At 45.5% G+C, this 21,634-nt stretch overlaps 1 protein-coding gene across 1 annotated transcript in view; it reads right to left on the bottom strand.

Moving 5' to 3' along the window:
* The window catches only part of bcr (BCR activator of RhoGEF and GTPase), a 114,827-nt gene extending 95,898 nt beyond the window's left edge, over nucleotides 1-18,929 (bottom strand). Inside the window, exon 1 of the mRNA XM_061800475.1 lies at nucleotides 16,603-18,929. Coding sequence (XP_061656459.1) covers nucleotides 16,603-18,190 — 1,588 coding nt within the window. The 5' untranslated portion in view covers nucleotides 18,191-18,929. The remainder of the gene's footprint in view (nucleotides 1-16,602) is intronic.
* Nucleotides 18,930-21,634: the final 2,705 nt, after the last annotated feature.

Genomic DNA, 21,634 nt, shown 5'->3' with positions numbered 1-21,634 from the left:
ACGTTTGCTGAAGCATGTTCACGCAAATGTACTCAAACCGAGTTTTACACCCAAATTTGTCGAGAAAATCAAACGGCTTACTGCTTCACTGTCTGTGAACTTGTGTAATCTGTGAATGCGGGAGACATGTCAGTGTGACCCAGGGGTACGCCGTGCAAAAAAAAAAAAAAAAAAAAAAAAAAGAAACTCGACACCCAACGTTACAATTTCTAGCGGTGCCCCATCAATAATGAATGGCAGAGAAAGGCGGTCTTAAGTTGCACATCTCAAACCTCCCCAAGGATTCTTTGTCCGTGGGCAGTCCTGGAAAACCCTCACCATATTGACGAGCCGCGACTGTACTTCACAGATGTGACGGTTGGAAAAAAAAAATGTCTCCGGGTCCCATCAAAAGCAATTAGCCTCGAGCAAGCGCTGCCATTTATAGGCTCGTAAAGTGGGCCAAATGAGAGACGGTGACATACAAAGATATCGGAGAACAAGGAGAGGAAAACATGAAATGAAATGATTGCAACTCACAGAAGGGTTGGGAAAAAAAAAAGAGAAAAGCTTTGCAAAATGAGACAAGTTTTGCCCATGTGGACGCCATGTGGACACTTGGCAGGAGGCACGGAATCTCACAATAAAGAAACACACGCAGAATCACATCGTAAAATATCATCGGAGCGCGTCTAAAAGTGAGTTTATTCGGAAAACACACTGTCCTACTCGCAAACTATTTGACGCAAAGCCAACCGACACAAACGCGAAACACCGCCCACCTATATTTAGCTCGTGTGTTGAGTTAACATTAAAGGGCTCTTTTTCAAAATACCAACGTGACGCCATCCCCGCCACTTTGCTTGTTTACACTGAACAAGCCCAGATAACGCATAGCAGCCAAATAGCTTTGCAGTGTTCCAGAACAGAGGTGGGGCAAAGGAGTGCTTGGACTGTTTATGAAATTCCACCTTGCGCAAAAATGAAAAATGATGGATGCGATGAAGACACCTTGCCACCAGGAAAATGGAAATACTTTACATTTGATGATGCACGGCTTGAAAAAGGGTTGTGCAGTGTATGTTATAAATATGGCCCATAGAATAGATTTAGACTGGACTGACCAATCACGATCATGCTTGCTGATGACGTCCAGGGGCTTTCCCACCGCAGGAGCCTTTGTAGGAAGTTTTGTTTTTTTTTTCTTTTGAAAACTGAAAACCCAAAGCAAAGGTGAGGAGAAACAAAATCTGTATTGTGCATTGGAAAAGGAGCAGGAGAGAACTACAGTGAAGAAAATAAGTATTTGAACACCCTACTATATTGCAAGTTCTCCCACTTAGAAATCATGGAGGGGTCTGGAATTTTCATCGCAGGTGCACGTCCACTGTGAGAGAGATCATCTAAAAAGAAAAATCCAGAAATCACAATGTATTATTTTTAAACCAGCACGTGTCAAGGCCCGTCTTAAATTTGCCAATGACCATTTGGATGATACAGGAGGAGTCATGGGAGAAATTTTTGTGGTCAGATGAGAGCAAAATTGAACTTTTTGGTCATAATTCCACTAACTGTGTTTGGAGGAAGACAAACGATGATTTAAAACCCAAGAACACCAACCCTACTGTGAAGTATGGGGGTGGTAGCATCATGCTTTGGGGGTGTTTTTCTTCACATGGGACAGGACGACTGCACCGTATTAAGGAGAGGATGACCACGGCCATATATTGTGAGATTTTGGGGAGCAACCTCTTTCCCTCAGTCAGAGCATTGAAGATGGGTCGTGGATGGGTCTTTCAACATGACAATGACCCGAAGCACACAGCCAGGAAAACCAAGGAGTGGCTCCGTAAGAAGCATATCAAAGTTCTCGTGTGGCCGAGCCAGTCTCCGGACCTAAACCCAATAGAAAATCTTTGGAGGGAGCTGAAACTCTGTGTTTCTCAGCAACAGCCCAGAAACCTGTCTGATCTAGAGAAGATCTATGTAGAGGAATGGGCCAAAATCCCTCCTGCAGTGTGTGCAAACCTGGTGAACAACTACAGGAAACATTTGACCTCAGTCATTGCAAACAAAGGCTACTGTACCAAATATTAACATTGTTTTCCTCAGGTGTTCAAATACTTATTTGCAGCTGTATCGGACAGATAAATCGTTAAAAAAAAAATCATACATTGTGATTTTTGGATTTTCCTTTTCGGATGATCTCTCTCACAGTGGACATGCACCTGCGGTGAAAATTTCAGACCCCTCCATGATTTCTAAGTTGGAGAACATGCAATATAGCAGGGTGTTCAAATACTTATTTTCTTCACTGTATGTATTGTCGTCCGCCATGCTTAACCTGTTTATCACTTTTAAATGGAATATTAACCCATAAAGGGTTCCATTTTTATGGAAATCTCACTAATGTTTTTCCTCCAGATACGCACGATAGATCTTTGTACTGCATTTGAAAGTCAAATAAGACAATTTTCCCCTCAACAACAAGTGTTTAAAGGGATTTATTCCACCGTGTCGTGATTTATTTATTTTTAATCTCAATTTTGCTGCTGGTTAAGTCAGAAGAAAAATCAGTCCGAAAGCCGCTGGCTCAGACAGCCTGTCAGACAAGAAGCGGAGAACAATAGACCAGGAGAGCGTGCAGCTCGGGATAAAAGGCTTTTAAAACGCTTCCGATTAATGACTGATTGCAGATAAGTGACTTCTATCCACTTTTCTCTTAACCTCCTCAAAGTACCTAACTAGAGAACTTTGGAAATACTCAGTTCCACAAACGTAGACTCTAAAAATGCCATTCCCAAAGCGTACTGTTATTTTTCCGCAAAAGTGCCATCGCTTGACGCGACCGCTCTCAGCGGTCGCCCGGCAAATCGGGATTAAAAATCGGCGCCTTTCGTCGGAAAGTTTGCTGCCGGCGGAGCGCAAGCGAAAAAAGCAGACACAAAAGCAGGGGGGTCTGACGAAGGGGTATTAAGTGACATAAAAGAGATGTCGCAGAAGGAGGGTTGTTCCTGAAGGCCATTCGGGGAAGAGACGGGGGGGAGGCAGTTCACAACATGAAATTCGATCTTCCCCAGGAGCTTCCATTTATCCGCCCCTTTTACAGCTAAAGCCTCAACAAATATCAAACAATGAACATCTCATCTTTAAATGTTTTTATTTCTACTTGGCAAGTAACCCGGCATCATGCGTGAGCCATCTACTGTAGCCTGGTCTGCTTCTGAAGACTCCACTCATACGGTTTCCACCTCTTCTGGTCTGCTCTGTAAATGATCCAAGAAACTTAACTTTTAAAGTGCCACAATAATAACTTCCACAGACTTTCATTTATTCAAGAGCGCTCAGTAGCGAGGAGACCTCTGCCAAGACCTGGTCGTGGTCAAGACCGTTTATGTGGCACTCTTTGGAACTGAAAATGGATCTCAAAATGCTCTCATTTTGGTTGTTCATTTTAAAGATGCAAACACTTCAAAAAGGTCTTTCCGTTTTTTTTTTTTTTTGCGGTGCGTTCAAATTCACAATAACGCGTGGTCGGGCCGCGGGTGTTGTTATTTCCGGGTTTTGTCGCAGGCGTTGGAGTATCGATTTTCATTCAAAAACAGAAACAAAAAAAAAAATAATATCTCAAAATTCTCATTCGAAAACCGATGTGTTCGAAGACGGAGACGTTCGAGAACCGAGGATTCACTGTACTTCTCTTCAGTGGTATTGTCAAAACCCTGATCTCAACCCAACGGAGTACATTTTTCACCTACCCAGGCAGGTGAAGGCAGGCATACCTTACCATACATGTAATTATGTTATAACCACGATGAAAAAAGCGCACACATGCATCTTTATGTACTTCTGTGCCTTTTAAAGAAAAACTATGCATTATCCAGTTACGACATGCTTCAGGAATCAAAGTTTGTGCCTGGTCTGGAGCGAATGTAGTTCAATTTTTTTTTTTTTTTACAGTGTTGCTTTTGAAGCCTTTTTCCTCCAACTCTGCTCCACTGCACTCGCCAAAGGAACACGGTCGGCTGCCAACAGCCAGCCACTTTGCTCATTAGCCAGATAATGTGTTTTTTATTTTTAAGAGCACGGCTACTTTATCCTGCAGTCTCTCGACCACCACCTCTCTCACGCGCGCACACACACAGACATACAGAAAAAGCACCGGCAGCGATTAACAACTTCTATTTATTCAGCAAACCCATCAAGCCGCCCGCAGCAAACACGGCACAATGAGGCGGAATCGGTGAGCGAGTGACGTCAGTGAGTACGCCAAAATGACAATAGTATTGGGACACCTGCTTATTATTACCAATAAGTAAGTCAAAATATGGAGTTCATTCTTGTGGGAATACCTTTGATAAAGATTTGTCGTGCATCTGTGGGGGATTTTGTTTTTTTAAATCATTATGAAACATTAGGAAACTAAAAGTTCATTGATTTTGGACCAGAGAGACAGTCTTTCTCACATTTTACCCCCTGAAAGGTGTTTTAAACAGTAGCCCTAAATCCAGGGATGAGAATGACCAATTTGGGAAAAACACAGATTTTCTTTTTTTGCAAAACACACTATTAAATGATGACCTCTGGTTACTTCTAACAGCGTAAATACAGGGCAATCATAACATTTTGAAAACTTAAAATGTGAGTCCGAACAACCAAAACAATTTCGCCAAACTCCAGATGTAAAAATATGGACTAAGTGAAATTTATATCAACTAGGCTACTGCACTTACAAGTTATACTTCAGACATAAGTACACAAGTAATTTGTTTAAATATATATATATATATATATATATATCATATGAGAGAGATCATGAAATATAAAAGTGAGCGATAAAATGCATGATCTACATGGCCAGTGCTACAGATAGGCCGAATCGTATTAACAGTTGTCAATTATATAATATTTGAGAAATTTATGTCCAACGTACCTTTTGTATTTCCTGGTTCGGATATGCTCCCGGATATTTTTTTCTCCTCGGCTTCCATAATTGATCATATCGGAACAAAGAGAGCACAGCACTTTGTCGGGAACGTCCACTTCTTGTATGTGTTCGATAAGACACGTTGACACGGTTTTTGTTCCTATCTCCACGGTGACACTCTTTTCAAGCCATGCCCATCTGAAACAGTTTTTTACCCCGTTGTTTTTATCAATTTCCCTGGCACGATCTTCAAGACTTTCGCCATACTGGCAAACGTGCAAATCGCTCGATAACATATGCGTACGTCTGTCTATAAGTTATAACTATGTCGTAGTAAACAGAACGCTTCTCTGTGAAATGTTAACATCAGAGTGAAAATACCCACGAAATACCTCCGGAAATCGGAATGTTGTCATTATTACAAACACCAAAATTAATGCGAATAGATAGCAATGTTGTTTTCCGCGATCACAGCTGTGACTAATTCCACGATGAGTGTTGGCAAACTTTCTCAACGGATTTACACGTTTCACAAAAAAAAAAAAAAAAAAAAAAAAAAGACATTTTCAGCTGAAATCTGCGGGAAATTCTCATTCCTATAAATGATAGTAAAAAAAGAAATACATCAAATTCAACGTTTTGTGCATTTTCAAAACATTTCAAGACCTTAAAACGGGATGTTTGTGGTGATGTGTTCCCGCAGTTCTGAGCTTGTGTTTTGGTTAGAACAGCACAGTGTTTTGCATCACGTGACAAAGTGAGTAAATCGGAGGTGTTCATGGTTGCGTGGGAAGTTTGGGGGTTGGGGGTGGGGGGTGTGAAAACACACCAATCCATGCTGTTCTGTAGCAAAGTGGCCTGGTGCTGCTGACATTAGCCATTGATCAGGTGGCTTTATAGACATTCTCCAGTTAACCCCCCACTGGATGATTACAGTGGGAGCCGTGTCGCGTTCCTGTAGGGTGGGGTCATGACTTTGATCAACACCCCCCGCCCCACTCCGTAAAGTGGAAATGAAAGCACAAGGCTAACTTCAGAAAACCGCGACTTCACCGAGCCTTTTTCTTGATTGCGTTTCCACTTTAGATGGAAATAAATAGTAACTTCGACAAGAAAATAAATGCAACAAATCCTCCTTTTATCTGACCTCACAGGCAAACAAAAAAAAAGTTGATCAAGACGCGCCTGCACAGGGACGCCGTTTGGTGCTAATCCCACGTGAACTATATAGGACATGGCGCATTAGTGTGGTGTGTTACATGAGAGAGGCGAAAGGCTAATGTTAATCGGAATTAGTTTGTAATTCCCAGACAAAAGAGGGCCGGATTAAAGTTTACATGTTCACATGACTAGACCGCTTTTGGACTGGCGCCCCGCCCCCGCCCCCGCCCCCAATCCAGATGACAACATGTGGGTGACGTACGTGCGTGCTGCAGCAGCGAACGCGAGTGTCCGCCAGCAGATTACGTTGAAAATACTTTGATCGTTAAATTATGTACTAAATTAAAGCTGACAAATCCATTGACTGTTTTAATGATAGCAAATTTGTTTTCGAATTTGACAATTATACTGTACTGACACTGATACCGGTGTTGGTTTTAGGATTAGTGTCTTTTAGTTTTACTGTATTTTAAGTTTTATTATACAGTCTAGAGTCTAGAGGCGCCATAGGTCAGTGGTTAGAGCATTGGTTTGGGAAACCAGGGACGACCCCTGGTATCTCACTGGGGCCTCGACTCCCCAAGAGGGGTTGCGTCAGGAAGGGCAACCGGCGTAAAAACGGCGCCAAACAAATATAAGCGTTCATCTTAGATGCCACGCTGTGGCGACCCCCAACGGGACGAGCCGAAAGGCTTGCGTCCGTGCTACCCCGAGAACGCACAATCTCGTCAGATCTCGGAAGCTAAGCGGGTTTGGCCCTGGTTAGTACTTGGATGGGAGACTGCCTGGGAATACCAGGTCCTGTAAGATTCTCTCCCGGGTTAAAATGCAGAGGGGTTGAGGGTATCCGGCGTAAAACTGTGCCAAACAAATATGCGTTCATCTAAGATGACACGCTGTGGCGACCCCTAACGGGACAAACTGAAAGGAAGAGAAGAAGAAGAATACAGACCAAAGTGATTATCTTCTATACAGTTCTAAGATAGTTAGCAGTGTTAAATTGCGAATGAAAACATAGCCTGTACAGTTGTGAAATATTCCATGATGGCAAGCCTATAACAAATGAATAAACTTGAAAATCCTTTGATTAAAAAAAAAAAAAAAAAAAACTGCTCTTGGGGTTGCACTGCACTTGACAACAGTTCAGAGACACCGAGGACATGAACCAACAACAGTTTTCCCGAGCTGCCGACGTGCTGTAAATTCTCATGTAAAACAGGCGGAGCGCCCCTTTAATGTCGAGACTGGAGTGCCAGATAATAAGCCCGATCGGTTTTTCATTTTCAGAAGAATCAGTCCCAGCTTCTGATCCGCGCGGTAACTAAAGCAGGTCTTGATATAAATATAAACACACACTCACTACACCCCCCCCCCCCCATGCCTTTAGAGAGCTGGCTGTGTTTTACAACCTTGTGCATCTTAACAAGGATATGCAGAAAACATAAAAACACAGCAAAAGGCCTGTGGGGGCCCGTCCACGTACAAAACCAGAGGCTGATACCAGGTGGGCCGAGAGTTGGGGCGAGTTACCAGAAGGGATTTTCCGAGGGAGTTATCTATCACACCCATTGTAAAGACATATGTTAAAATGAGAAGAAACAATCCATTTCATCAAGAGTTATTATCTGTAAGACTTGGAGTGGCACGTCGATAGCCTCCCGTGATGATAATTTCCTTTCACTCCGCCGCTGTCATGATCCCTTATCGGCAGTAAATCCACACTGAGGATGCTGAGGTACTTTTTTCCCCAAACCCCTAAACCACTATAAAGCAATATAAAAGCATAAACTAGAAGCAGTCAGGCCTGGAACAGTTAAGGACATGATCTAAAATCAAAGGTTGTCATATTCCGGGCTGCTCGTTGACCGTATTTGATTGAAAAAAAAAAACAATTCGTTGGACGTGATGGGAATAAAAATAGTTCCGTTCCAGCTCAAATTGACATCATCACATACTTTTGTCAATTTTCACACAGCAGTTGATCTAACACAGTTAAATTGACTGCAACCAATGCCCCTCATTAATTGATATGAAATGAATTTCAGCTATGCGAGTGGGCTTTCCCTGCTGTTGTTTTTCTCCCTATGAGAACCCAGAAGGTTCTATGCTAAAACTGACTGCCATTTGGAACTTTTCATCATGGACCTTTCCGACCTGTCAATCACTGGTACAATAATAGCCAATCAGATAGCCGCATTGTCTTAACCCCTGGCTTGACGTGCCCCACTCCGTTGTATTGTCCCACAAGCAATGCTGATTGCCAGTAGCGGGCGCTTGGAAAAGTTAATGTAACAAAGAAAATGGTCCTCAGAGGCGGTTGGGGAACATGCAATTCTGATGAAAGATATCCTGCTAGTTTACAAGGGGGCCTGGTGGATTCATTTTCCAAAGCCTAAAACACAGTTGACGAAGTGCCTACGATGGATTAAAGCTGACGGAAGACTGCACGTACAACTAAATGTGAACAATATCAACAAACACAAGGCTGTATGTTCGAAGGTAAGTGAGGGAAAAGTATATTCTCGGAGTTTGATTGAATCATTGTCAGTGCTTTATACATTGCAGGAGAAGAACTTTCACTTTGTTAGTGTATCACTGACCTGCTGAATGAAGTGTGTAATGTTTTATGCTGAAGAGTCGGGTTAGTGGGACATAAATGCGCGATGTCATACAAGAGAAATGTCTATTTGCCTATTTGTATCACATCAGACTTTTAAGACAGAGCACTGGGTTCCATTACAAGCCAAGTCAAGGTCATATCCTTACGTGAAATAGTTGAGACCTCTCTGGAGAACTCTCTTGGACAAGTCTGACGCATTTGGCGAAAAACAATATTATCTGGTATACGCGATAGAGAATCCACTTCAAACCTGTTCAATCGCCATTTTGGAAGTTCGTGACACATGGCAAATGTAGCTAAGGGCGGGCGGAGCTTAAGATCACCAGTCAGAAAGGTCCATTCCCTCCTCCTTATCTAAGGCCCCAGCTCCAGCTGTAGAAAAGCATCCCCAAAGTACGATGCTGCCGCTACCACTCTTCACTGTAGGCATGGTGTTGTGTTTGCTCGAAACATATTTTGTGAATTATGGCCAAAATGTAACACTTTGGTTCTCTTGAACCATTACAGTTGATTTTTGACTAATTAGAGCCACTTTCAAGGCGGCAGGTATGTGCTCACTCACGTTTAACCCGAGTTTCAATATGATTAACGGGTAATTCTGCACACTAGTTAAAGGAGGGTGTGCGAATTTGTGCAATCGTATCTCACTTGTTTATTGTTCTTAATCTCAAAAATATTTTTTAACCCTCAACTGAACTGCACAGGTTACAGGTTACATGAATAACGAAAAAGGTTATTTTTTTTTATAGCCACTCTATGTAGGAATAAAGCAAACACTCACTGAGGCCAAAATTCTATTTATGATCCCAGCATGGAGGTGAATAGAGACGGTCTTGTTTTTGCATAATTGCTGCGAGCAGGTTTGCAGTGGCCCAATGCAAAAGGCTGAGCCGAGCGTCCAGCTGGCGAGGAGATCTGCATTCTCTCCCCCCCAAAACCCCCAGTTTGAAAGACAACCACACCCGCGCGTTCTTTGATTCGGTTCAGGAGAGGCCGCTCCAGTGCCCGAATGCTGACTGGCTGGAGTAACTACAGAGTTTCAGTGCCAAGTTCAGTCGAGACTCAAACGCACACCTCGCCCCGTCCTCCGTGACTGCGACAAGAGGGTTATTGTGCCACCGGAGTTCCTGTTAACGCAATTTGTCTTGATGTCTATCTAATAAGTGTTGATGTCATCCCCGACATGAAAGAACACGCTGACAAACAATCACACACACAAAGTAAATCTCTGAAAAGAAGAATTGGAGACCTCCCGCGATCGAGTCCGGCCGCCAGCTTACACTCGCTCTGGCACTGCTGCTGCTCACCGTCAGCTACACTCTCGACGGTTTGTTCCAGGATTTGTGGAGAAAATCCTCGACACCCCCGAGACGGACATACACTCAGCACTGTCTCTGTTTTCTTAGGAACTATTTTCACTTTAAAGGTCAAGTGTCATCCCTATAAACATTCTAAAATCGATATTGTAATGAAAAATACATGTGACGTTATTCACTTCAATGTCTATATGAAAAAAAATAAATGTGAGCGGATAGCGCGTCATCCATGTGCAAAGTTGCGGAAGTCTCATTGGACATCCAAGTGGTCGCCGTATTGGCGGCATCTTCTGCCCGTGATGTCACACTGGACGTTCGCCACTGAAAACACGCTCTGGACCCAACTGTGGGAGATGAACAGGCCCCTTCTGACATGGAAGCTCTTTTCGGAGAACAGAACAGCTCCCTATCGAGTGACGTGACCAGGGCAATATTACACCATTGCTTCGAGCCACATTTAGATGATATGCGGATCACTTCTAACTAACAACAGACTCTGAGAGAGTCTGTGTGAGCCAGCCCACGGACGAGCACGGCTTTGGCGGTGGCTCGTGGTGATCGGAACATCTCAGAAACCGAGTGAAGTTACTAATATTACCCCATCGTTTTGAGTCATATTTAGATGATATGCGGATCACGGCCAAGCCACCTCCCAGACGATCCATCTCCGCGCGGCGGTGATTAAAAACAACGCCGCCCGTGAGCGACAACAACGCCGTGGACAAACCACCTCCCTGTCCGATCCACTTCTGCGGCGGAGATAAGCCACCGCAGCCTACCCGGGACGAGCCACCCCGGTGGCGATTCACAAGGCCTGCGGAAGCCATCTTTCAGCCTTCCAATGCGCACATCGACACATTTAGCACCCCTGACTTACGGATTACGTCCCTCCACAACTATCATTTTTTTTTTTTTGTAGCTGTATACACAACTACCTGTCATATGGAAACCATGAAGCTCTCGTCCATTACACCTGTGCAATCCATTTTTCACAACGATCCGGGTCTTTTGGAAAACTATGAATAACGAATCCATACTCCCGAGAGTTCGAGCGATATCCAGCAATACAACGAGCCGGCATTTTGGCTAACACGAAGGAACAACGGGCTACCTTCCAGCAGGTAAAACTAGTAGAAACAGACGAGACCGCTTGAGTGCGCTACTGCCCTTCTCAAAAAAAAAAAAAAACCCTCGAGAGGATTTTCGTGGCGGGAGTTACAAAAATCCAGATATGTCAAAATCATGTTTTGTGGTGAAAAACACGGATGGGTCCATACCGGCTGCCATTTCTTCATTAATAACATACTAAAAATCATGCATTTCATGACGGTGGACCTTTAAGGATAAGAGTATTTAATGGAAAACCAATAGCAGACGGGACAAATTTGCTGCAGAGAGAATAACACGACATCCATTCATACATTCTCGATTATGCTTTTTTCTCATTAGGATTAGGGTGACTTGGACCCTCTCCCGGCTGCTTCCATTCAAATGCAAAAAAACAACCCAACGCTGACACAGCAAAGCTTATTCGGGGTCACCTTGAGATACGAGACGCCACAGGTGGCTTACAGTAAGGACGCCTTTCAAAAGCATCGACGAGGCGAGCGGGAGGGCCGACTTGACCGGTTCTGCGATCGATTGATTAATTGCAAAAGGCCAGAGAGCCACTTCACTGCGCTTTGTTGGCATGAACCAATATTGCTAAAAGGTCTACGTCACGTCCACATAATAGCGACGGACAGGCCTGCTAACAGTACTAATCCTCCTAAAGCTTAATCACTTTCATTCAACCTTACCACAAATCTGATCTCATCTTCTTTCCTGGCACACACGAAATGCGACTGCTGGCGTTGTGTTTCGAATGCGTCTTCAGCCAAATGCGCAGCAGTTTGCTATTTAGGCCAATCATCCAAATACATTTTATATTCACCCCAGGAAATGTTCGTGGAAAAACTACAACACTTTTTGTCAAGAATCTGACACGGTGTGCCCAATAGTAAAATGACATTTTGTAGATTAAAAAGCACAGGGGAACTCCAAAACCCACCAACACTTATTCCAGACTATTGTGGACAATTAGTATTGATCGTATTGACCGTAATTTCCGGCCTATAAACCGCAACTTTTTTCACACGCTTTCAACCTTGTGGTTTGTTTGCTGATGCAGCAAATTGGTTCATTTTTTTTCTCATGGCCGCAAGGGGGAACTCGAGCGGAAAAGGTAAGAGTGAGACCGGTGGAATATATGTGCCGAGAAAATGACTTTTACCGGTATGTTTTTTTTTTTTTTTTTTTTTTTAACCAGCCCTGTTAAGGGCTGTGCTAGCGTGTTACTGCTCAGTCACTGCCACATCTCAGTGATTTTTACTGGTATGTTTTTTTTTTTCCAACCGGCCCTGTTAGCGCCGCTCTAGCATTTTTTTTTTTTTTAACCAGCCTCGTTCGTGCTACCATGTTGTTGCTGTGTTAAGCTAAGATAAGGTATTATAAGTCTTTCTGTGTACCGTCTTTCTATGTAAATATCTTGTGTTTCAATGTGGGCACTTGCGGCTTTGAGAACCGTGGAATATATGTGCCAAGGAAGTGACTTTTACCGGTCCAGCCCTGTTTGCTGTGCGCTAGCGTGTTACTGCCGTGTCCCAGTGATTTTTACCGGTATGTTTTTTTTTTTAAACTGACCTTGTTAGCACGGCGCTAGCGTTAGCATGGCGGCGCAAGCGTTAAACTCTCTGTGTACCGTTTTTCTTTGTAAATATCTCGTGTTTCAATGTGGGCTTTAATGTGGCCACTTGTGGCTTTTACACAGCTGCGGCGTATGTATGTACCAAATGGTATTTCCTTTACAAATGTGGGGAGGCACGGTGACTCAGCTGGTCAAGCGTTGGCCTCACAGTTCTGAGGACCCGGGTTCAATCCCGGCCCCGCCTGAGTGGAGTTTGCATGTTCTCCCCGTGCCTGCGTGGGTTTTCTCCGGGCACTCCGGTTTCCTCCCACATCCCAAAATCACCATTTGTAGAAACGCTAACTGGTTTCAAATGTTCAATTCAAGACCGAGCTACAGTATTATATTATCCTTCCCTACCAAGCCGCTTTACCCCCAAAATTCAGCAAAGGTAAAATTTGTCAGACTCACAGACTGCTGCCACCAAAATGGGAGGGCAGGGGATCAGTCGCTTAGCACGCAGTGACACAAAAAAAGAAATCTCACCGTCACTGGCATGAAAACTGTGCCAAATGAATCGTGCAAGTGGTGAAATCTGATGGAACAGGTCGAAAGTCACAGAAATATAAGAACCAAAGACAAGAGATGACCTCCTCCTCACAATTTTGTTCCTCCTTCCCTTTAATTTCCGACGCATTCCCACTGACCGGCACCCTGGAGAATCATTTTTCCTTTCATTTTCCCTCTCTTGTTATCTATCATTATCACAGAATACGTTCTCCATCTTTGATAACAAGCCAGATGCCCTTCCTGACGCAACCCAGGCAGTCTCCCATCCAAGTACTAACCAGGGCCAAACCCGCTTCGGTTCCGAGATCTGACAAGATCGGGCGTTCACAGGGTAGCACGGCCGTAAGCTTTTGATAACACTCCCTTAACCTCATTATTTGGGCAGTTATGCATCTTCAGCACGCACGCACGTAAAGAGAGCGGCGACCACGTCTTTGCACTAGCGCAGCTACCGTTGAGGGCCAAGCAGCTTGAAGGTGTTTAAGTAAACAACGCGCGTCTTGTTCTCGCCCCGTACGCGTGCGCGTTTGTGTGCGTTTGTGTCCCCCGTTACGCAACGGGCGAGATCTTCCCATCTGGGCCTCTCTCGACCAGCCGAGCGAGAGACGACAGCTCTGCCTCGCGCGCTCAAAGTGTCTTGCTCGGATGCCGACTACGCGGCATCGGGGCGGGAAAATGATGCAACATTTATCATCATCAACTTCGCTGTCAACATGAAGCCCAGTGGCCCTCAGATTTATACACGCATGAGCGAAAGCGCGGTCCGTCTCGGCAGGGCGTCTAACCAACTTCTTACACACCTATCTAGATTTGTCGCGCTAAACGCATCGGTCTGAAACACACCACCCGGCACTCAATCCTCCATCTTTCTCCCCGCGGCGCTCATTGTGGTGGAAAAGATGCTAAAACAAAGACAGCACACAGCGCGGTGATAATCCTCAACGCAGCAGTTTTAATTGAGTCAGGTTTTTGTTTCGTTTGTTTTTTTTTTGCTAACTATGCACATCTTAACGGTCGGGACAACGATTTTCCTGTGAAAATGACTTAAACGCATCTTTCACATTGACTGCAAATGTTCCATACAGGATGTACGCTCTTGTACTTTGCCCATTACATCCTGCCTGGGGTGGGGGGGGGGGGGAACACACCACAACATGCACAAAAAAAAAAGAAAAAAAAAAAAGAGGACATTCACATTAATTGAGACCAGGGCCCCGATGTCAGCTCCTCATTTCGCATAAAAGAATGAAACTGTCGATACACAGACAGGAGAATCATCTAGAGGAAATTCAGACAATGAACGCCATCTGATATCTGGCAGTAACACATTCTGGAATAATGATGTGATAAATATGCATTCATGCTGGAATTAGGATGAAGGGTGCCTCTCATTGCTATGTAATTTACTCAAAGATGGGCACAGCTTTAGGTATGGCATCATAAGCTCATTAAATTCAGTACCGTAATTTCCGGACTATGAACCGTGACTTTTTTTCCACACGCTTTCAACCCAGCCGCTTACGCGGTGATGCGGCTAATTTGTACATTTTTTCTAACAGCCGCAAGGGGCCACTCGAGCGGAAAGGGGAAGAGTGAAGCCGGTGGAGTGTATGTGCTGAGGAAGTGTCTTTTACCGGTATGTTGGTTTTTTTTTTAATCGGCCCTGTTCGGGCTGCACTAGCATTAGCGCTGTGATAGCATGTTGCTACCGTGTTACTGCTGTGTCTCAGTGATTTTTACCGGTATGTTTTTTTTAACCGGCCCCAGTTAGCGCTGTGCTAGCGTGTTATGGCTGTGTGACTGCCGTGTCTCTGTGATTTTTTTATCAGTATGGTGTTTTTTAACCGACCCTGTTAGCGCTGCGCTAGCGTTAGTGTCGCGCTAGCATTAGCACTGCGTTCGCGTGTTTCTGCCGTGTTACTGGTGCGTCTCAGTGATTTTTTTTTAACCAACCTTGTTCATGCTACTTTGTTGTTACTATGTTAAGCTAAGCTAAGGCATTGAAACTCTTTCTGTGTACCGTCTTTCTTTGTAAATATCTTGTGTTTCAATCTGGGCACTTGGGGCTTTTACACAAGTGCATCTTATGTATGTCCCAAATGGTATTTCCTTTACAAATGTACTGGGTGAGGTTTATAATCTGGTGCGCTCTGTAGGCCGGAAATTACGGTACTTAAAGTTTGTCCATGCAGCACAATTGAACAGTGGAAAGGATGTCTGCCTCACAGTCGACGGGTCACGGGTTTGAATCTCGGCTTACAAAAATGCGCCCCATTCCTCCCATATTCCCCAAAAACATACACGGTAGGGTCATCAAAGACCCGAAATTGTCCATTAGCACAAATGTGAATGTGAATGGTTGTTTGTCGATATAACTGGGATTGGCTGGGAACCAGTCCGGGGTGTCCACCGCCTTTTGGGCCAAAGTCAGCTGAGAAATGATCAATATTAACTGATTGAGGACAAGTAATATAGAAAATGGATGAATCCTTTTCATTGGGGGTGCAACTTTATGAGTGGGGCTATAAGAAATGCAGTAACGTGAACCCAGGAAAGAAAATATTCTTCAGGTTTTCACTGACGTCGGAGGTAAATTGTATTTAACAGAAAGTTTTACAGTGATTTACACAACAGCCACATGCCTACAAGGAAATTCAGGAAGGCTGCTTTCTTCTTTATTGTCGCTGCGTGTTAAGTGTGTCGACTTCTGACTGATGCGCTTAATGCGGTTTGGGTTTCTCAGTTTTACACAATAGTATTTTGCGGACAAAACCAACCACCCCAAACTGAAGCAATTAGAGGCCGTACTTTGCAGTGCACCTAAATAATGCAATAATGCTGCTTGCTTTAATCTATAGCCGCCTCGTCACGACAACGTGACAAACGATCCAGTTCAATCTGGCCCTGGAGCAGTCACGTGACACGGACACCCCTGTTGCCGTCTGGTTCAATTTAGCGCCAGTCCTTGGCCTGTTAAAATGCGGCAGTTGCCAAGAAGGCTGACATCAAAGGACACGGTCAAACGGTGCCTTAAACGGGTTGCATGAAACCATTTTTTTACCTATTTTAACCGAGACCAAGCCAAGAAATGTGTTTCTCGAAGAAACAATATCAGCAGAATGTTAGCGTGAACTGGGAGCCAAAGCTGGAGAAAAGCTTGATTTAGTCAGACGGACAACCGTGATTGAATTTCCAGACTCTGATCTCATGTGAGAAAAGGCCGCTTCGCCACAGACTGACTGCATTGTTCTCCCACCCGAGTGACATTCCAGGAATAAGCAGCGGGAGATCTTTCTCCCACGCAAAGGCGAACATCTGAAGAAGAGGCTACTCAAGACACGCGTTCCACACATGGGTCACTCACCGAGGTGGTCTCCATGGAAACTGTTATCATGCGACGTTCTCCCGTGATGCACGGCAGGCGGCCAGATCTGACCCGTCTTGCGAACGCTGACAATGGTCGCCTCCGACATGACCACGTGGCCCCCCTGCTGGCGGTGGTGGCGCTTCTGCGACTGCGGCGTCGGGGGGCTGCTGCTGTCGAAAGAGTGCTGGGAGTTCTGGGAGTTCTGCGACGGCGAGCGGCTCTTCTCCCGGAAGGGGCGCCGGAAGGCCGTGGTGGGGCTGGGCGAGACGTGGCTGGACTGGCCCGACGAGAAGTCCTCCTCGCTGGACGTCAGGTTCTCGTTGGAGCTGCAGTCCGGCGTGTAGCCACCGCCCCCGCCGACGTCCTCGAAGCTCCCCGGGGAGTAAGATCGACGGGGCCACGTCAGGAGGTGGTCGTCGGCGCCGCCGCCGCCGCCGTGCTCTCTCATTTGGACGCCGCCTCTTCCGTCGCCGCCGCCACCTTCACCCATCATCACTCCACCGACGTAGACACTGGAGTAGGCCTGGAAATCGGACGGTTGCCAAGGCGGGGGTGGGGGCTTACCGCCGTTGGATCGCTGATGTCTCTGATTGGGCTCCCCGTCTTCGTATTCCGCATCATAGCCACAGGTGCTTTCGGTGGACCGACCCCTGTACACCGGTCTGGCCCGGAGCTCCCCTGCCACGGTTGCCAGGTTACCAGGAAGCGAGTGCAGGGACCTCTTCCGCTCCATCTGCATGGCCTGGCTGCCCAGGGAGCTGATTTTGTCCGAGACTTCGCGGTCGTTGACCCGGACCAGCCCCCTGTCATGGTGGAACTCCATGTTTGTGTAGAAAGGTGGCGGCGGCAGCGGCAGCGGCGGCTGCTGCTGCTTCTCTTGACCTTTATCGCCAACAGTGTGAGAGTTGGCACGCTTGATCCTCTCAAAGTTGGACCTCAGGGCGGCCACACCGAGACCCATCCCGAGCTTGTCCTTCGGGTCGCAGGGCAGCTCCTTGTCCGGGGGCGGAAGCGCCGGCCTTCGGGGCGAAACGGAGACGCCCCCTCGCTGCTTGGAGGGCGAGAGGCCGTCGAGATTATCGCAAGATGTCGACTCGGTCTGCTGGGGGGGCTCAAAGGCCGACTCCAGCCCATCTCCGTGGGAGGCTGACTTCCTTGCCGGTGGGGGCCTAGGTTTGGATCTTCCTGTTCCGTCGCCATGAGGCTGGTAGCGGTTTCTGTCCACAATAGGGTTAGGGTTAGGGCCGTACCCGCCGCCGCAACCCACCCCGCCGGTCTCCTGCATGTGTGGCTGCTGAGATTCTGCCCCCTGAGAGGCAGCGGGGTCCACCCCCTCGTTGAGAGGCGTTTTCCTAAATCCCCAGCGCTGCTTGTCGTAGCTCTTCCTCTCCTTGGCCAGGAGGGTCTGCAGGTAGATCATGCGAAAGCGCTCCTTGTTCACTTCCTGCTCCAGCCTCCTGATGGACGCTTTGCATCTCTCCAGCTCGTGTTCGATACCCCCCACGGACCTCAGCTCCATCTTGGGGGGCTCCGATTCCGGGAACTGAGCCTTCCACGCCTCGATGAACCCCACCGGCTCCACCATTTTTGCGGTTTGTCTGTCCAATCCGACACAATCGTTCCGAACGGGCGACGACAGCTCACCTGCGGTTAAAGTGTTTGCAACAGGCCTTTAGATGACCTGCTCACCAGCGCAAATTGGTGACACTCGAGGTGGGCAACACATCCTTTTGTGGACAACGCGGCGGCTGTTCCTGAGGACCACCGGATGGAGGAGAATGAGACGACATGCTGGGGGGGACGAGCCTGTCTTTTTCATACATTATTCCAGGTCACTTTCAGGGGAATTTAAACAAATCTTCGTTTATGTCCAGTGTCACCTCGAAATGAATAAGAAAATGACCAAAAATGAAAAAAAAAAAAAACCAAAAACATAAATCTCTCTGTTTGCTGGGGGTGTTTGTCGGTTGGTCCGTCTTCAGCGGCACCGACCGGTCCGCGCACTCTTGCCCTAACACCGGGCTCCAACCTCAGGTGCCGTTGTTCCTTTGTACCGGCAGAACGAACCCAGAACGGATCACAGGCAGGGGAGGTAAGCGAACGCAGCATCGGAGCCGTGCGAAAAACGAGGCCTCGATCCGACGGGAGCGGGAAGTTCGGTCACTCGCTCCATTTTGTTACCCCGAGCGCGCGCGGCATTGTTGTAATTCTCCGGCAGATTGGCGGCGTTCGCTGGGCCGTGATGGACCTGCTGTGCGCGCTCCCATCTCTCACCCGAGTGAACTCCGAGAGTGGAGGCTGCGGGAGTGGGCGGGGCCACTTACGCTATTCCAGCTGCTTAAAGGGACAGTGCCCCGATATATCCTTCACCGCCCCCTTCTTGGATTGATCTGCATATTCTTTTGGAATAACTTCATTCAGATAAATATTTGAATACAACTGCACGTAACGCTTCGTACAAAACATACTCTACTTTCATTCTATTAACGGAACATGACTTACGTTACGTTTACGTGTACTTCAAAGAAAGTGACTTACTGACATTATGATTGCATTTATTTCGTTTTAAAAGCGTGATTTGCTTGTTTTATGTCAACAGGTACTCGACGAATGAGTCTCGCAGCCTCCGTAAGGCAAACAAGTTTACGCAAATGACTCTTAGCGTGTTTAATTCAACGCCGCCATCTACTGGACAAATGAAGTAATTGCTGCAGGCATTATGATCACATTTTCTATTTATAAGAGAACAGGGGATAATTCATTTACTACTAAGTCCTCTGACACTTTACAGATGCATTAATAATACTCAATGATACATTTTCCCCCTATTATATATTGTTAGCAGCAGCACGGTGGGCTCAGCTGTAAAGCCTTGGCCTCATAGTTCTGAGGACCCGGATTCAATCCCGGCCCCGCCTGCATAGTTTGCATGTTCTCCCCGTGCCTGCGCGGGTTTTCTCTGGGTACTCCGATTTCCTCCCACATCCCAAAATGATGCAACATTAATCAGACACTCTAAATTGCCCCGAGGTGTGATTGTGAGCGCAACCCTGCGATTGGCTGGCGACCAGTTCAGGGTGTACCCCGCCTCCCGCCCGTTCGCAGCTGGAATAGGCTCCAGCACTCCCCACAACCTTCGTGAGGATAAGCAGCAAAGAAAAAGGATGGATGGATATATATTGTGTTAGCAATTGGGTCTGGCAACCAGTCCAGGGAGTCGTATGCCTTTGGCTCTGCTGTCCCAAACAACATTTCAATGATGTAGAATATGAATAAGATCTGTTTTTTTTTTTTTTTTTTTTTTGGGGGGGGGGCTACTTTTCCTGTATTTTAGATTTGTATGGTGGGCTGCATTTAAAATCCATGAAGGACCCTTTGTTTCTGCCACCCCTTGCTCCAAAAAGAACAAAAAACACAAAGTTCAAATATGATCTTTATTTACCTGAAAACACAACCTCTGTAATGCATCTACAATCTTAATCAGAACTGAATGATATTCATATTTTTTTCTTTTTTTTTTTACAGATGATTGATATACACTATTAAATCTAGGTTCCCTTGTAAGGGACAGTATGCCTCTTATTAGATCACAGTTTTTACAGCAGTTGCCATACATACAGGATCATGAAGACCTATACAGGCAGTAAAAATAAAACCGGAGAACACTTATATTGCAGGGATGTCCTTAAAGAATGAATAAAAATCACTAGACAGAAAAATGGATTGGCCTACAGTAAACCCAAGTAGCACACGGTCAACTTTATTGTAATGAGTCGTTTGTATTAATTGTGCAACCATGTCAATAAAGTGATTTCCCAAAAGTCTACTCTAGAACCATCTTAATGTAAGAGTATTTATAGAGAAAAAATCTTTAATTACAAACAGTTAAGCCTAAATACAGCTGCAAGGCATGCATGATGTTTGTACACAAAATGCAAGCTAAGATCATTGTACCCAATGGTGAGGAGTCCCTACAAGTCAAAACTACCATGAAAGGAGGGAAGGGGAAAAAACCTCATGCAAGAAGGGAGGAACACGTCGAGAGCTTCCCTGCGCACTATAACGGAAAATGATCAGAAGTGTGTGTAAAAATAAATAGCATAATATGCATCATGTAGTGTCTTTCATGTAAAAATCTGTTCTGCTGGGCTCCAATATCACTTGTACACACATACTGAAAATCATAAACATTTTGGGATTTGCTCGCATTTTTCATGAGCTGAACTCAAAAGATCCAAAATGCTGTCCAAACGCAAAAAGTAAACCTCAAGCACTCAAGCTGACCTTTGATCTTGGGTATCCAATTTCCTGTCACATGTCCAAAATAAACTCTTCGAATCACAAAATTGGGACAAATATATATTAGTGAGCAATGGTCCTTTGTAGATATTGTTTATCTGCCTCCCAACTTGGGCTACCAAGAGACTGTTTAGATTATTCCACAGATATGCCCTAGGCTGCCCACTAAATTGTGCCGGTTCACTGCCTAGTGGGTCCAAGAACTGTTCAGAAAAAACACACTAAATGAAATATAACCAAGACAAATCAGCAAACCTTTTATGCCATACAACAGCACATTTTAAGAGTGGGATTTTATTGTTGGCAGCATAAGGCACACACGTGCATACCCTCCAATCAGCATCTTGATGCACCACACCTCAGCGAGGTACCCACTCACACCTATTTAGGCAGATTTGTGAACAATGACAAATTAAGACTTGCACATCAAAGTTCAGCTCATGAAAAGTAGGAGCAAAAACTGCAGTGTGGAATTCATACTCATTTTTCTGCATGCATTCATACATACATAGTTGTCATGGAGTGCAGAATGAAGGCCCGTCCTCCGAAATTTTTTAGGAGATGCAACCTAAGGAAAGAGACAATGTCAGATCACAGCTTTTTTTTAGCAAGTCTTTCATGTTTATATACATGACTAAAAGAAAGCAAAGAATGGGGCAAGTGTAAAGGGGTGGCACACGGGTGACATTCACAATGTAAGCAAGTGAGCAAGAGATGTAGTTCCCTGAAA

Source organism: Syngnathoides biaculeatus, chromosome 17 (genome assembly GCF_019802595.1).
Source record: "Syngnathoides biaculeatus isolate LvHL_M chromosome 17, ASM1980259v1, whole genome shotgun sequence".
Taxonomy (NCBI): Eukaryota; Metazoa; Chordata; class Actinopteri; order Syngnathiformes; family Syngnathidae; genus Syngnathoides; species Syngnathoides biaculeatus.
This window is presented reverse-complemented; position numbering and strand designations above follow the sequence as displayed.